This window comes from Neocloeon triangulifer, unplaced genomic scaffold (assembly GCF_031216515.1).
Source record: "Neocloeon triangulifer isolate White Clay Creek 2 clone unplaced genomic scaffold, ASM3121651v1 ptg000013l, whole genome shotgun sequence".
Lineage (NCBI taxonomy): Eukaryota > Metazoa > Arthropoda > Insecta > Ephemeroptera > Baetidae > Neocloeon > Neocloeon triangulifer.
Genome location: NW_026775555.1, coordinates 3324485 through 3340416, shown reverse-complemented (window position 1 = coordinate 3340416; position 15932 = coordinate 3324485). Strand labels below are relative to the sequence as shown.

Genomic DNA, 15932 nt, shown 5'->3' with positions numbered 1-15932 from the left:
GTTTGACAATTTATTTTACTGTTGTTTGCAGACAGAAATCTAAACAAAAATTTAGTGGGATGAAAAAAGGAAAAAAATTAACATGCAGCTTATTTAAAAACCAAATTTGAGCAACCTAAGAGAAAAAATCGTTTTAAATTATGAATGTGTTTTGATTTGAGAATGGAAAAGCGAAAAAGTAAACATGATGTTTTTTATATGAATCAATTATAATTTAAATATTTGAAATAATGTAAAATTGTAAATTCTTTAAATTTCTCATTACCTCCTTGAATTTTTTCCAAATTTTTTTTTTAATAATTATTTCCTTAAAAATACTCACAATACTTGTTAATCCAAATTAAATATGATCTTTCCTTTTTTTGTTTGTTAATTTAAAGAACTGGATTAATTTTTACTTTTCGCCAGCAAAAGTCCTTGCAGTGCAGCCCCCTAACATTTCTTCTTCCCCTTGTCAGAATAGATCAGTGGCGAAAGTCAAACACGACCCCGACTTCAGCCGACTGTTGGCTCAGCGCGAACATCAACACACAAGTCGCTTTCGGTGACTCTCAAATCTCAGCGGATGCGAGAAAAGTTTCCGCTGCGCTACTGCATCATCACCCGCAACAAATCCTGCAGACCGCATTTCTCCAGGCAAAATTTGAACGTTCTCGTTATTTATTTATATGCTCCGGGCTAGAGTGTCGCCTCTTGAATGCGTAATTTGCTGCGCGGGAATGTGCATGTCACTGGCAAACGCCAACACTGCTGCGAAATAAAGAAAGAAATGAAAATTTTGTTGTTTATTTTACTTTTCACGAAGAAAATAGATATTTTATTTCATTTTATGCAAAATAATATTTGAATTATGAAAGAGTAATGATTTTTTTTTTAAGTATAGTTTAATTAAATTTGATGCATTTCTAAAATTTATAACTCGGATTAATTAAATTTATTTAATTCAAATAGAAAAAGGTTAATTTTTCTATGAAAATTACTTTTCTTTGTAAAAAGTTCTATAAAAACCGTTATTTCGTTGAACCTCCTCATGAATTTTAAATTGTTCTTAACTACATAATTATTTTTAGTCACTGACGGGGTAATTGAGAAATTGTTGCGTTTTTTTTTGGCTCGCACGTCGCGAAACATTAGCAATTGAGATTTTAAACCGCTCGATAAGGAGGTGATCTGGGTTAAACGCAGCCGGTCATTCCAGTGCCAAAAGCACATAATAACGCCTCTGTATATTGCACAAGCGGAGAAATTGAATTTAAACCAATTTTGGAAACTTGCTCGCGCATTCCCACGTGTCTTGCGTAATGAAAATTAATTGTAACGCACAGAGACATCATTAAATAGGTGCGGTTTTGCGAAGGCGCGGAAGGTCAGGAGCGCGTTTTTTTCTCTCTCTCGCCACTCGAGACTCGCATTTCAGCAGCGACGATGGAGGCAATAAACTGCGAGCAAAAGGTCTACGTAGTGACATCAGTGTTTCGAGGACACTAGACTAAACTAAAAAGGCGAATCACGTCTGAAATTCCATTCAATGTACGAGCAGTAAAAAAAAAATTTATAGAATTTCAGAATTTATTATAGATTGAGCTGCAAAAGATGAAGGTCGTGCTCAGAGATGTCCTTTTATAGATAATTAAGGTTATGCAGGAAGATTTTTAAGGTCTTTAACGTAAAAAATTAAAAACTTTAAATTAATTATTTAGCAAAATTTAGGAAAAGTAAGTTTGCGTGAGAAAGAAAATTATTAGCTTGTTTATGAAAACTAAACAACTGTAAATATACATGTAATTTTACGAGCAATTTACATACTTTCAAGTGGTTAATCGAGTAATTGCTTCTATTCTTACCCTTTAGTGCCAAGTCATACGGCGCAATTTTTCAACCTCGGCGCCGATTAGATGATTCAAACTCATTTCGCCGTGCAAACACGATAATTGCTGACAGAAAAAGTCCGACAAGTGAGTGAACCAAGATCGAGAGCAAAAGACTTTCTAGAACTCGTCAAATGACTGCGCATAAATCACTGCTCTCGCGGCCACACGGCACCTAACCCTTTTGCAAATCGCTCGCCGTGAACGACGCGCCGGGAAAAAGTGCGCGGCCGCCGCCGGCTTTGATTTATTCTCTAATTACGGTAGCGAGACAGCTATGATCACCGCCTCTTCCACTGAACGATGCTCCTATATCTTTTTCCCATAGCTCGTATATTTATTCCGAATAAAAAGTTATGCAGCGTATTTAATATACAATAAACAAGTTTTTCCATTATAATTATTACAATGTCTATAAGTAATACATAGATTACAATAATAGCATAATCTAATCAATGTTACCGCCAGAGTAGGCCAGAGCAAATAAAAAATAACCTTTAAATTTAAATTTTCTTATATACAATTTGCTAAAAAATATAAATAAATTTTTTAAATAAAAAGAATAATAAAAAAAAATAATTGTTGGTTTTCAACATAAGAAAAAGAAAATTATTATTATTATTATAAATTATTATTTTATTTTTAAAAAAAAATTAAAAATTATTTAAAATAATGTAATAACTTAATATATAAAAATTATATTATTTGTATTTATTTAATTTTTTAAAATAATACCTTATACGTTTCATAAAAATCTGAAATATTGGTTAATTGATTTTTCAATTTTTTATAAATAAATTGATGGCAAATATTTTTTTCCAATAAAATTATTCTTTGTTATGTAATCATCCTTGAGTTTTCAATTATTTAATGTGAGAAACGATAATATTTGACCTGCGCTTAGTCTATTAAAATCCAATGAATGGCAAACATCCTTGAGACTAGGTGATTTAATCTGCGTAAGAAAGTGACACCGCTGAAAAAATCTGGCCACTGCACAATAATTAAGCTCGGATGAATCAAAAGATGCTTCAGATGTGCTCGGAGGCCGCGCCACGAAAACCCAGTTTCGTCAGCGCCAAGGCGAAAATGCGCCTAGTCAGGGCCCTCGGTGGTGCTTTTTGTCCGAAAACAGATCCGTGCATTTTTTGCTGGAATTGGGAAAAGTAGAGAAGCGATCAAGGCATCTCGCTGAGTTATGAAACGCGACGACCACTTCTTGTTAGTCCGAGGTTTTCTTTAGACACTTTACCGCCGCAATCAATTAGAGAGAGTTTGCTCATCTTGACCACCTGCCTGCTGACCCGGTGTGATAATTAAAAGCCTATAAATTTCTACGTGTGTTTCTACAAATCTTGCCTCGGCCGAGTGCAGAGAGAGGTGATCTCATAAATAATTGGCTCGTCGAGGACTGCAGGTCGATTAAAAAAAGACTAAAAAGAACTCTTTTTGACCGACCCCAATTATAAGTCTGGCTGAGTAAATAAGGTGCGCCCGCTTGAAATTACGAAAGGCGTGATCATTATGAAAATTATATTCACTAAAAATTTGCTTTTGATTTCTACAGTGAGATAATCGACGATAATAATTTTCTCACACAGGAAACTTTCGAACACTTCATCATTGTTGTGTACCGAGAGTGAGTGGTCATGCAGTGTGATGTGTGCATAATTTTTTAGCGAAAGAATTTGTTTTTATCGCACTCTCGTGTCTCATTACGGCAGCTCGTGATGCCTCAATCGAGCAAGTGAAGCAAATTTCCCCTGAAATTATATAATTCCCGACCGGCAAAATAATAATTAACAAATTTCGCGTAAAAAGAACACATTTTAATTTATATAAATTACTTCTTTCCGCACAAATAATTAGTCGAGGCTATTTTAGCCTTTCCAAAATGTCCGAATTCAATTCCTCTCGAAAGTAAACAACCGATTTTGACCAAGGGCTGTTTGGGAATGAAGGGTAATTGCACAAGAAGCTTTACTGCAGACCGAGAAAGAAACCATTCATTCGCATGGTAGAGGGAAACTGAGAGTTCGGTCGGCGCACACATCAGCCCTACGGGGCTGCTCGCAAATAATCGCAATGGTCGAGGTTGACCGGCTGGAGGTTCATTAATTAACGCCGACTTCGGCGAATCGGTGAAGCAAGAAAATTGTGCTAATGTAAACTTCAACCACGTAATAAATTTTAATTACAACTAAAACCGGGACATATTTGCTTAATTTGTTTGCTTGTGAATTTAAATACTTTCAATTTTACGCACCAATATGAAGGTGTGATCCTTAAAATTAATATTTTTGAATGAATTTATACCTAAAATTAAATTAAACAATATGGGATTCATCAACATAGTTATTTAACAATACGAACCCATAAAGTCATTATATTCTGACATTATTTATAGAAATAGGAAAACTTTTGAATTTAAATTTATATGCTATGTGCATGTTATCAAAATATTATAAATGTAAATTGTAAATTGTAAAATTGAAATTACTATTAAAATAAAATATGAATAAGAAAATTTATTATATGATTAAAATATAAGAAATTATATGAATAAAATACCTATTTTTGTTAAATGGTTTTTTAAATTTTTGTTTTTTATCTTTAAGAAACAAAATTTTCTCAAGCTCAATCAGGAAACAAAATGTGCATAATCATCACATCCTGCTAGAGTTGCAAACTTTTTGCCTATTTATCACTCGGTGTGAACACAAGTCATATGAGTGTGTTTAATCCCGTCGCCTTTTTAGAGATTAAAATAATTATCGTCGTGCCGAGAGAAGCGAAAGGGACCGCTGGTGTTTTTGCGCGGCGGCCGGCAATGCGAATTACATACCCTATTTGACTAGCTTTTCTCACACACGGAGAGTGCGGTGCAAATTAAGTTTGTCCGGAGCAAAAGAAAAGAAGCCGTTTTCATCTTGCGAAATTCCTCGACATCAATCATAAACCTTTTTATTCTGAATAGCAAACATTATTCTATTGTGCTGCAACGATAATTAATAATGAGTTTGGCGTAACAATGAGCGCTCGGGAGGAAATTTTAAGGCGCCTCTCTCCTCTTTTTTTCGATTGAAAGCACATTTTACCGGACGCATATCGCACTTCTCCCGATTTTATCTTGATACAACCGGTGTAATTAGAGGATGTGTGCAGTTCTGTTTACAACACGCTCTTATAATTCTTCCTTTTTTTTATTTTCCGTTTCACTTTTTGCATACACGTGCTAAAATCTAATGAGAAAATCAAAATTGTGCAGCGAATTTCAAGACTCGGCAGAAAATAAATTCATGCAAAAAGCCTCTTAGCATCTCTTAATTGCAGGTTTCCAATTTGGTCGGCAGGATAAAAAAAATGGACCAAAAACCGGCAACTCATCCTTCACTTGATGAGAATATTTTTATTTTTAGAATCGAGCATGCGACCGGCTAAATTGCACCTTTTTTACAATTATGTGTCATTAGGTCTCTGTGGCGAAAAATAAGTAATCTGACAGGCAAAGTCTGCGTGGAAACAAAAGCGCGTCGCAATTATAGGCACGAAAGAAGTACGTCTACAATGCCCGAGTGCACTTTTGGGCTGCTGTCGAAAAGTTACATAAAAGTCGAGACACGCGAGTGAGGCATTAGCACGAGTGACAAAAGCGACAGGTGTCACTCACAATCGCTGCAAGAGAAGGGAAGCCACTTGATCTCCATTCTTTTTAATTTGTAATAATAAAAAATATAAAAAATTCTCAAAACATTTTTGATTTTAATTGACATTTTTTCATATTGATTTATCAGCAATGAAAAAAAAACTGGAATAAAATAATGAATTTATTGTTGGCATAATTTTTTAATAAATCATAGGTTGAAGTTTAAGATTAAAAATTTAGATAAGAACATATGCAATAATTAAGTATTTGTAATATTTTTAATTAATTTTTACAAAAAAGTTTTAATTATATTTTTATTATAATAAATGATAAAAAAAATCAATAAATTAAAATAAAAACCGACCATTCATTTTTGTCACCTTAGAATCAACAAAGTATGGTAAGTAAAAAAAAAAATTAGTGGACACACGCAAATTGCGATGATGGTTTGCGACCCTGATCGAGATCGGACAAACAGCCTACAATCACTTTTTGCGCGCGGACGAAAACACTTAACGCATTTCGCAACAAAGCCTAAATTATGCTAACTAGTAGGAAGGGTGTTTCAGGCAAGAGATGGACGCGCAAGTGCATGGCACCGGCGGCAGGGACGCGCGGACGGACGAGCCAAGGATGAACCAACGCGAGTGTTTTCTCCGCGGCCCCTTCTCCGCAGCGCCGCGTATAAAAGAAGGTGGCGGAGAAAGCAGCCGCATCAGTCAACCCGCTCTCAGCCTTACCCTGCTGAGCTGATCGTCCTGTGTTCAAACATGCGAGTTTTCGTGGTGAGTGCCTGCGACTTATTCACAAAGTGCAACCTTTCAACCCAGAGAAGCCGCTTATTTGGATTACTACTCAAAAAATTACGACCAGGAGTGTTTCGAATTCGACGGACGCACGGAAGAAAATTTGTGGATTTGGTTTTTCAAATCGTTTCTGCAACTGTTTTTCTTACTTGCAGCTGTCGAGTTATAAATTCAAAATTTTATAATTTAAATTTATAAAATCTAATATTAATTTTTCATTTCTAATTTTAATTGAATCTGTTTCAGGTGATGGCGAGCCTTATGGCTCTGGCTACGGCCGAACTGGGCTACCATGGCAACGGCTTCAGTAGCTCCTCGAGTGGATCCAGCAGCGGCTACTCGTCCGGCGGATTCGGATCGACCGGCTTCTCGGGCGGCGTCGACAGCTACGCGGCTCCTCAGCCCTCGTCGGGCGGTCCCTACCCCAGCTCGGGCTACGGAGCACCCCCTCAGGCCCCCGTGATCCACAAGCACGTGTACGTCCACGTTCCTCCCCCAGAGCCCGAGTACATCCGGCCCCAGAAGACCTACAACGTGCCCGCCCCGCAGAAGCACTACAAGATCGTGTTCATCAAGGCCCCCGCCCCTCCCGTGCCCACCGCGCCCGTCATCCCCGCCTTCCCCCAGGACGAGCAGAAGACCCTCATCTACGTGCTGGTCAAGAAGCCCGAGGAGCAGCCCGACATCGAGATCCCCACGCCCGCCCCCACCAAGCCCAGCAAGCCCGAGGTCTACTTCATCCGCTACAAGACCCAGAAGGAACAGGGCGCCAAGTACGGACCCCCGGCCGTCGCTCCCCCCTCCACCTACGGAGCCCCCTCGGGACCCTCCATCCCCGACACCACCTACAGAGGCCCCCTGCCCAGCACTGGACCCTCCTCCAGCTACGGACCCCCCCAGTAAGCAGCAGCCCCACTGTCCCCGGCCGCCAGAAAGGACCGCTCGAGCCCCTTGTAAATATTCGGCGCCCTTTCGACTCCACCGGTCGGGGAGTGCATTTTTTTCTAGTTGCAAACCGAAGCCATCACCCCTTTAACTCGCTCCTCACGGCAGCGACTAATTTTTTTGAATCGAATTCGACCCCACTTGCAGCAGCAGCATTGTTTTAGGTATTTTTTTTTTTTGCGATTGTCATGCGCACGAGAATGTTGTAGTTCTTAAGGCTTTCATGACTTCCCGAATCGTGTATCAACATCCTTACATGATATATTAATGTATATGCGCCGGCGTTACGCATTGCATGTTCCGATATAAAGAAAAAAAACGCCACCACGTGACTCGTTTAATTATAAGGATCCGTTTGTGTGTGTACATAGATGACATGAGAATATTATTGAACTTAATAATATGAGATGAAAATAAAAAGGAATTTTGTAGTAAAAAAATGCATTTCATTCAGACAATTGCACCAATTTAAAAATAAAAAATAATGAATTCATTGTTCTCCATCAGGACAATATATATCTTTAAGAAAGAGAAAAGAATTTCTCTTGATTTTTATTATTTATTTATAATTTTTTTCTCTCGCTATCCGTATAAAATATACTGCACTGAATCTCAGCGTGTAGCGCAAATAATGGGAATTCGCATCAATTTCCCACATGAATTCATTCACCTCTAGTTTGACTTTCTTTCATTCTTCTCACAGAATGATGAATTTTAATCTACGGTGTATGGAAATTTAATGGAAAAATATGCTGATACAGGCACTCTCACTTTTTGCAAATTAATGCTGGACTTTTTCGCAGAAATCAAGTTTTACAAGTCCTAAAAACTTAAAAATATTTCTTCCGGTGTCATCTCCCGTTGCTGGATAATTGTTTAACAAGCTGGAAGATTGGCCGTTGAAATATTAAATTTCCAAACAAACAAAAGCTTCTCATTTAATTCCATTTCGCTTTCTTCGGTTGTAAAACACCACGAATTAGCAAACAAATGAAGGCATTTCCGTAATTAAGCTCTCTCGCGTAACTGCCTGTAATGCAACGGGAATGAATTAATTTTGTTAAAAGGTGCGAAGTGCGTGCACGCGGCGCGAAGGAATGCTCTTCTCCTATAGCAGCTTAATTATATTAAGTCTTTTAATCGCGACCAGCATCTCGCGTGAGATTAAATCGCAAAAGCTGCACGCTCAAATGCAAACGGATGTTGAATAATCTTTGTTGTGCTTTGAATACGTTTCAAATAATGTTGTTTATTTTCAATTTAGCTCATTTTCGCTCTTGAACGCGCTTCTTAATAAATTAATTTTTGAAAAGAGTCCCAGGAATATTTAAAACATATTTTCTTATTTATATTTAAAAAAAAGCACCTATTTTATACTTTTTATAACCACTTAATAGTGATTTAAAATTTAAAAAATGCTCATGGAGCTCTAATAATATTTTCATCGTCAATTAAGAGTACATTTTTAAACAAAATTAAAAATTTCAAATTTTAAAAGTTAATAAGCAATAGGAATAAGCATTTTCAGACAGACTGGAATTATTCTGAATTCCTGGAACTATTATTGTTCTTATATAGATTTCAATTTGTGCAAAAAAGCTATAAATGGCTTTAAAAATATAAAAATGAGGATTTGTATGAAATGAATGAAGAGAATTTTCATTTTAATTATCAATTATTATATTTACCTCCTTTATTTTTACCCTCTACAATCCGATTGATTACTAAACTATGACTAAATTGAGGATGTAAGAGCAGGAAACTTTTAAATTTTGCAGTCTTTTTTAGTTTTATTTTATACACGGTATAAGAGAGCCATCTAACAACAGATTTGAAAACGGTATAAAAGGATATTTCATGTCTACATGGCGGTGCGATAAAAGAACATCCCATACCATTTCCCAGTACATGCTCTAATAATTATATCGCTCAACTTATATGACATAAGTTACCAATTATGAGAATAAAGTATTTTTTAATTAGATGATTACAAAATTTCAGTAAATTGCAAGTAAAATTTATAAATAAATATAAATAATTATTTATTCTTAGAAATTATTTCATTGTTCAATAAAATATCTTATTCGATATTAGCATATTTGAAATTTTAAATGACCGCGACAAAAATATAGCACAGATAAATTTTATCGTTTGAATGTTTTTCACTTCATTCATTTATTTTACTCTCAAAAAAGTAAGAACAATCAATTGTAAAATATTGGTTTTTGGAGAATAAAATTTGACTGATGGACACGCTCACAAGCAAAAAATGATTAAATATATATATAAAAAAATTAATATATTCCGGAAAATTCAATATGTTTGAAACATTATTTCAATTAAAATAATATTTTTCTCACAGCATAAGAGTGTCTACGGATAATAATTTTTTTATATAAAACGATCTGTACGAAATATTCCTTCAGTCTTCATGGATATTTCAAAGCAGCATTTGAGAGCCATCTAACAACAAACGTGAAAAGGCAATCGAGAATTTCACCTGCGGCGGTGCGATGCCGCGGGATGAGTCTGGTTTTGGTGGGAGAGAAAGTGGCTTTGAATTCATTATGCGAGCACTGGTGCTCATCACTCGTCATCTTACATAATGATTGCGGAGACGACCAACGTGTAATAACTCTTGCGCCCGCAGGCTGTCAACCAGACGCCCGGCAGGATGCATAACCATCAGGCGCTTTAAACACGTTATTATTGATTTTTTAGTGTGAATTGGAGGCGTCATGGACAAAACTAACATAATTACAGATTAAATTATTATATTTACATTCAGATTTTCAGATAGTTTTATTGTTACGTTTTAAATAAAACTTTTTCATTTATAATAAACAGATTAATTAAAAATTATGCACGATATTTCCTTTAAATTGGTAATCAAAATTATCTGGTAATATCACTTAATGTTTAAAGTACATTTCAAATTAAATTTGAAGGAACTAATAGTACTATTTGACAAATGATTAAAATAGTTTTTTATTATTATATTATTTAATTAATTTAAAAAAAAAATAAAGTTATTATTATTATTATTTATGAATGCATAAATGAAATAAAATTCATTTTACCTTAATAGTTAAGTTCCATTTTAAATTAAAGCAGATATTATTGTTATGTAAGAAGTAAATTAAAATAGCTTAAGTCTCTCATACATTCTTAAAATAAAGCTCTGATTGTGCCGCTTTGACCCAGTATGCTTCATGGAACTGTGACTTTATTTTATTATTGGCTGTATAGGTGCAGCTAAAAAGGTGAATTTTTTCTTGCAACATATATCCATTTAATTTCGTGTCGCAACCAAAACTCCTGACCTCTAACCCAAGCATTCTAAAAACCAGAGGGCATCACCGAGAGAGGGAGCTGCGATTGCGTTCTCCAAGTGTTCGCCAGGGTACTCACCTTTGAAGAAGTAGCAAGCTGCTGCCACCTGTCCAAGTCTCATGAAGAATTTTCTAGAACAATAAGAATTATAATATAGCGAAAAGTGTTATTTAAATTTAGACCAGAGCCTAATAAACATTTTAATTAGTAATTAAATATTTAAATTATATATCCGATAATAAATTATTTTCTAACGTAAGCAATTTATCACTCAATAAAGAATTTATTTAACTCCAATTTGACACTAACATAGTGTGTATTATGTTATTAATATTATTATTATTATTATTTTCTGCAAAAAATGAGGAAACCTGTGGAAATAATTGTAATTCCAGTTAACTCACGTTCTTCAACCACACTAAATTCAATAATTAAACAATAACAAATTTTATTCAAATTTATGAAAATGAAAAATTGGAGTCAATAATTTAGTAAGTTTTTTTTAAACACACACAGAGCGATATATTTTTGTAATTTTTTTACAGACAATCCTTAGTGTAGATGCCGGAGGCAGCAATGCGCTGCGCACTGAACAGTGAAAGGAAAATAAATAATTGAAGCACAGAGTGGGTAAAAGAACGATATACTTTAAAAAAATAAAATTGCACCGTCGAAATCTTTGAGGAAATGGTAGCTCTAATCTCGGTTTCTTGGTGTGGGTTGTGCAGAAAAAAGCCCACGAGAGTTTGTAACAAACAAGCAGATCGTGTACTCGCTCGGCTCATGAAGTATGAATAATGATGCATGTATAGGGCCAAGAAAAATTTCTCCCGCGCGCCAATTATTCTCGCAGCGAGGCAGCAGCACAACGCCTCATTGTCGGCTAATGTCTTCTGAACAAGAAATGACCCCTCATGAATATGTAAATTTATGTACACGAAAAGATTTTTTGAACTGCTATAAAAAGGTATATAAAGTGCATATTCACACTTTAATTTTATTAAATTTGCATAACTGCTTCTCACCTCACATTTTCTAAAATAAATTAAAAAAAAGAAAAAAAATTGCTTTTTAAGTTTTAAAAGGAGATTTTATGTGCTTACAATGAGCACTACAAAATAAGTTTAGTCAATTTATTGTATTGCCACTTGATGCTCCAATGTTGAGCCAATTTGTAATGATTTGTTGGCTCTCTTGAGTTCAAGTGTTGGAAGCGCGCAGGTTGGCATAAATCACGAAAAATTGCCATCATTACAGGAGAGTCAGCAATTTTTCTTCCAACGCTCACGACGGGTGCGAAGCAAATTGAAAACAATTGAAGACTTTATTAGCGAGTTTCGCAGAAATCTATTCTCGCGCAGAAGACGCTTTCCAGCACTTTGGCGGATTTCTCTCTCAAGAGCGCACAGGTGCATGTGAGTGTGTATTTATTTCTTTTTGTTAATCAACGTCTGAGAAGTCGGTCGCTGAATTAGCATGGGAGCCGCATAGGGCACCATGGGAGATGAGATCGCGGCGCCCGAGGCAAGAAAGTGAAATTCGCCTTTCTGCTGCGCTGCTGTGTCATCTCTGCTGTCGCGAGCGGCAGCCGGGCCAGAGGTCACGCCGAGGCTTTCTCGAATGCGAAAAGCGCAATTAATTGAGATGATGTCCTACATCGTGTTCGCTTCATTATGCCCGGCAGATACGTGATATGGAAATAAGCAGATGTGTTGCAAAAGGTAAACGCAGGACAAAGAGACAGATGTTTTTTTTTAGAACAATAAAATTTTTATTGCCTTTCATCATTTTATGCAAAAAGATGTTTTCTCTATGATACAAAAATATATTACAATTGTGGAGGACGTGCGTCGATTTCCACGCCGATGAGTCTCGACGAGACTCGTCAGTTGGAAGGGTCGGCCGGGGGGCACCGGCCTCAGTTTGGTACCCGTGGCGTCCCTCGCTAGGATCATTATCAGGTTGCGGGACATTTTTATTATTCAACTTAACGCGATTATTACATTCAAAACACACATGCTGCTGCTGCTTCTCATCATCAGGTGAACATTCAATTAGGTGATTAGTAAGGACCGGAGCCGGTCTGGGGAACTCCGTAGGAGGATGAGGGGGCAGAGGCGCCGAAGCCGCCGGAGCCGGAGGCGGCGAAGCTTCCGGAGCTGGAGGACGAGCCGTGGGAGCTACCGCCGGAGGCGTATCCGCCACCGATGGCCGAAGCTCCGCTGGTTGCGTAGCCACCGCCGATGGCAGCGCCTCCACCGATGGCCGCACCACCACCAATGGCAGCACCAGCCTCCTTCTGGGTCTTGTAACGGATGAAGTAGACCTCGGGCTTGCTGGGAGCGGTGGGGGTGACGGTGGGCAGGTTGATTTCGGGTGCGTCTTCGGGCTTCTTGACCAACACGTAGATGAGGGTCTTCTGCTCGTCCTGGGCGAAGGCGGGGATGACGGGGGCGGTGGGCACGGGAGGAGAGGGGGCCTTGATGAACACGATCTTGTAGTGCTTCCTGGGTGCAGGGGCGCTCACGGGACGCTGGGACTGGATGAATTCAGGCTCTGGGGGAGGAACGTGCACGTAGATGTGCTTCTGGATGATGGGGCCAGGGGCGAAGGAAGCGCCAGCAGAGGCACCAGAGAAGGAGCCAGATGAGGCACCGGAGAAGGAGCCAGACGAGGCGCCAGAAGACTGGAATCCGCCGCCGAATCCTCCCTGAGAGGCGCCACCGAAAGATCCACCGGAGCTGAAAGATCCGCCGGAGCTGAAAGATCCACCGGAAATGGCACCACCGCCAAATCCGCCACCGTGACCTCCAGAGCTGTGGCCGCCACCTCCTGAGCTGTGGCCACCGCCGAAGCTGCCACCGAAGCTACCGCCTCCGGAGGAAGGAGCTCCATAAGATGAGCTGGGGCGGCTAGGGGGGTTGTAAGAGTAGCCAGCCTCAGGGCGGGCAGCGGCAAGCGCCAGCAAAGACGCGACGATCTACAAAAAGCAAAAAATTTTATATCAGAAATTAATTAAACAAATAAAAGTGTTTTAAATAAATAAGTCTATAAAAATGCATTTAAAAAAATTGTGGTGGAGATTAATAAAAAATATTATTTTTAAAGTTATAAATATCTAAGAGTTAAATTATACTAATAATTGCTAAATAATTAGCTTTGCCGTTGACTGATTTGAGCGTTGGTAAAATTATCCACTGATAAAACTAAATAAAACCGCGCTGGTCACTTTGAAATTCGAATCGAAACTTGAGTTGCAGACTTACCACAAACACTTTCATGGCGGTCAGAAGATGTATCCACACAAAGGCAGATGACTTACTGATGTCTGGTCCTGGGAACCCCGCGCTTTTATACTCGTCCCCGGCCCTACCCTAGGAGTAGGGATGAAAGGAGGAAGATGCTGCTGCTGAAATTGTCTGCGCCGCGTTTGAAAAGCCGGGCGCACATAGGTGGTATACGCTTAGCTAGAGGAGCCTTTCCCATCGGCGTCTTACTGGTTTTTTTTTCGACTCCCCCACTCAAATACGAGTCTCATCGCGGCGGCTCTGAAATTGTTGAAATGGAAAGTTCCCAGCCTACGACGACGAGAGAACCCATATTCCACTCTGTACCATAATCACACACACATACACACACACACAAAACTCTTTCTTTCTCTCTGCCTCTCTCTCGCGCTCTTCCAAGGTGATCTCGCCGGGCGCATCTCTTTACTTTCTTCCAAGCGAGTAAACGGTCGATCGGTACGTGAGTTGATGTGGGTGCCCTCGAAGGTCTCGTCATTGCCACGGGCAAATCTCGGAAACGCTTCGAAAAAAGCATCCTTATCTGAATGGGACTAGAAAATTTTCTTTCACTCTCCGTCGAAACAAAAAACTATAAAACTGCTCTCTATCAATTTGAGGCAAATTAAGTTTTATGAGGAAAGATGTGCAAATGATTATATTTATAATGCTTGTGGAGAGCGTATATATTTTGATTCGCGTGTCACGGTCAATTTAATTACATCCTCAATTAAGGCTAGCTCAAAAAGTGCGCGCGCGGCACCTTTCTTAGTAAAAAGCATGATTGTGTGTATTTGATTTGAATCGTAATTAAACACGCCGGCGCACATTTCTACTTTATTATGCACGCAAAAGCAGGAAATTTCATAAGAAAGAATTTTTCAATAAGGAGAAGCGCTCGTAAAAAGCAAAGGAAACAATGTCAGTTGATTTTCGGCTAAAAGCTTTTCCGAGTGAAATGCAAAGAGAGTGTGCAAATGCAAATCTAGTAGGCGGAATGCGGAGTAAAAAGTAAAACAAGCGATAAACGTTGTATTTTTATTATTGGAGAAGAAAGTTCCGATCGCAAGCCGGCTTGCTGCTGGGGCAAGCAGAGGTCAAAAGACGAGAGAGAGACCAAACAGTCAGTCAGTCAGTCAGTCGGACACGCGAGAACGTCCGCGGCTGCTTATTTTATTTTATTGACCCCTTCGCTCGCGGAATTCCTCATTAAACAAGCGAAAATTTCCCTCCGTTTCAAGCATAAAAATATTTTAATGAAAAGGGACGAGATTGCTTTCCTAATGAATCGAGATAAATTTGTTCGTCCACTTGTTCATGATAAATGGAAACTAAAAAGTTTCTATGCGTCTGCTTATTCCATGTATAATTTATCTTGTTTCCCCGAATTAATCCGCTGGAGATTTTAATGCCAGCAGTTTGATTTACGCACAAAAAAAGTCAAACAAGTTCTCTAGCCGTAATCTCGGGCTGTGGATCAGATTTCTATTGGAAAAATATATAATAAAGTAATACACAATTGGATGGACCAAAGTTTGTTTTAGAAAGTGTAAATGTCAAGGGAGAAATAACTTGAGGACGGATTCAAAAGAAAAAAGAGAGATGCGCTTTTAATGGTGTGACGAGAGGAGGACGGCCACTTTTTTTCGCGAATTAGCATTTGATGTGAAGTGCGCGTGACCTTCGTTTAAAAGTACCGGCACTATGATGAATGGACCGCTATTATCCGTAACGGCTTTTGCTGTTATCAAGTCTGTAATTACCACCAACAACGAGCGCACGTGCCTAGATCATTAATTATCACATTATTCGCAAACCAATAAAATAAAAATCACTTAACAATTGAACACAATTTTTGCAAATTGAAGGTCACAAAGAATAAACTATGCAGCGTGCGAAAAAAAAGAGAGAGCAGAGAACAAATACAATTTGAATTAGCAAATCAATTTCGGTTGGACGTAAATCCTTGGCGCTTCATCATTAGCACCTGATCGTAGATGTTTGTTTTTACTGAAAATCCAAGGTAAGACCTTTCGTCACCTCATTGTCT

General features: G+C 38.2%; 2 protein-coding genes across 2 annotated transcripts; one reads left to right on the top strand and one right to left on the bottom strand.

The window, feature by feature from the left end:
• The first annotated feature begins 6144 nt into the window (after window positions 1-6144).
• Window positions 6145-7705, top strand: LOC132198773 (uncharacterized). The gene is made up of 2 exons (XM_059622986.1): window positions 6145-6299; window positions 6567-7705. Exons 1-2 carry the CDS (start codon window positions 6285-6287, stop codon window positions 7221-7223), a joined length of 672 nt encoding a protein of 223 aa, XP_059478969.1. The 5' UTR covers window positions 6145-6284; the 3' UTR covers window positions 7224-7705.
• Window positions 7706-12345: 4640 nt separating this feature from the next.
• On the bottom strand, window positions 12346-14026 carry LOC132198772 (keratin, type I cytoskeletal 10). The gene is made up of 2 exons (XM_059622985.1): window positions 13865-14026; window positions 12346-13578 (listed from the first exon to the last, which is right to left on the bottom strand). Exons 1-2 carry the CDS (start codon window positions 13877-13879, stop codon window positions 12661-12663), a joined length of 933 nt encoding a protein of 310 aa, XP_059478968.1. The 5' UTR covers window positions 13880-14026; the 3' UTR covers window positions 12346-12660.
• Between the last annotated feature and the right edge of the window lie 1906 nt (window positions 14027-15932).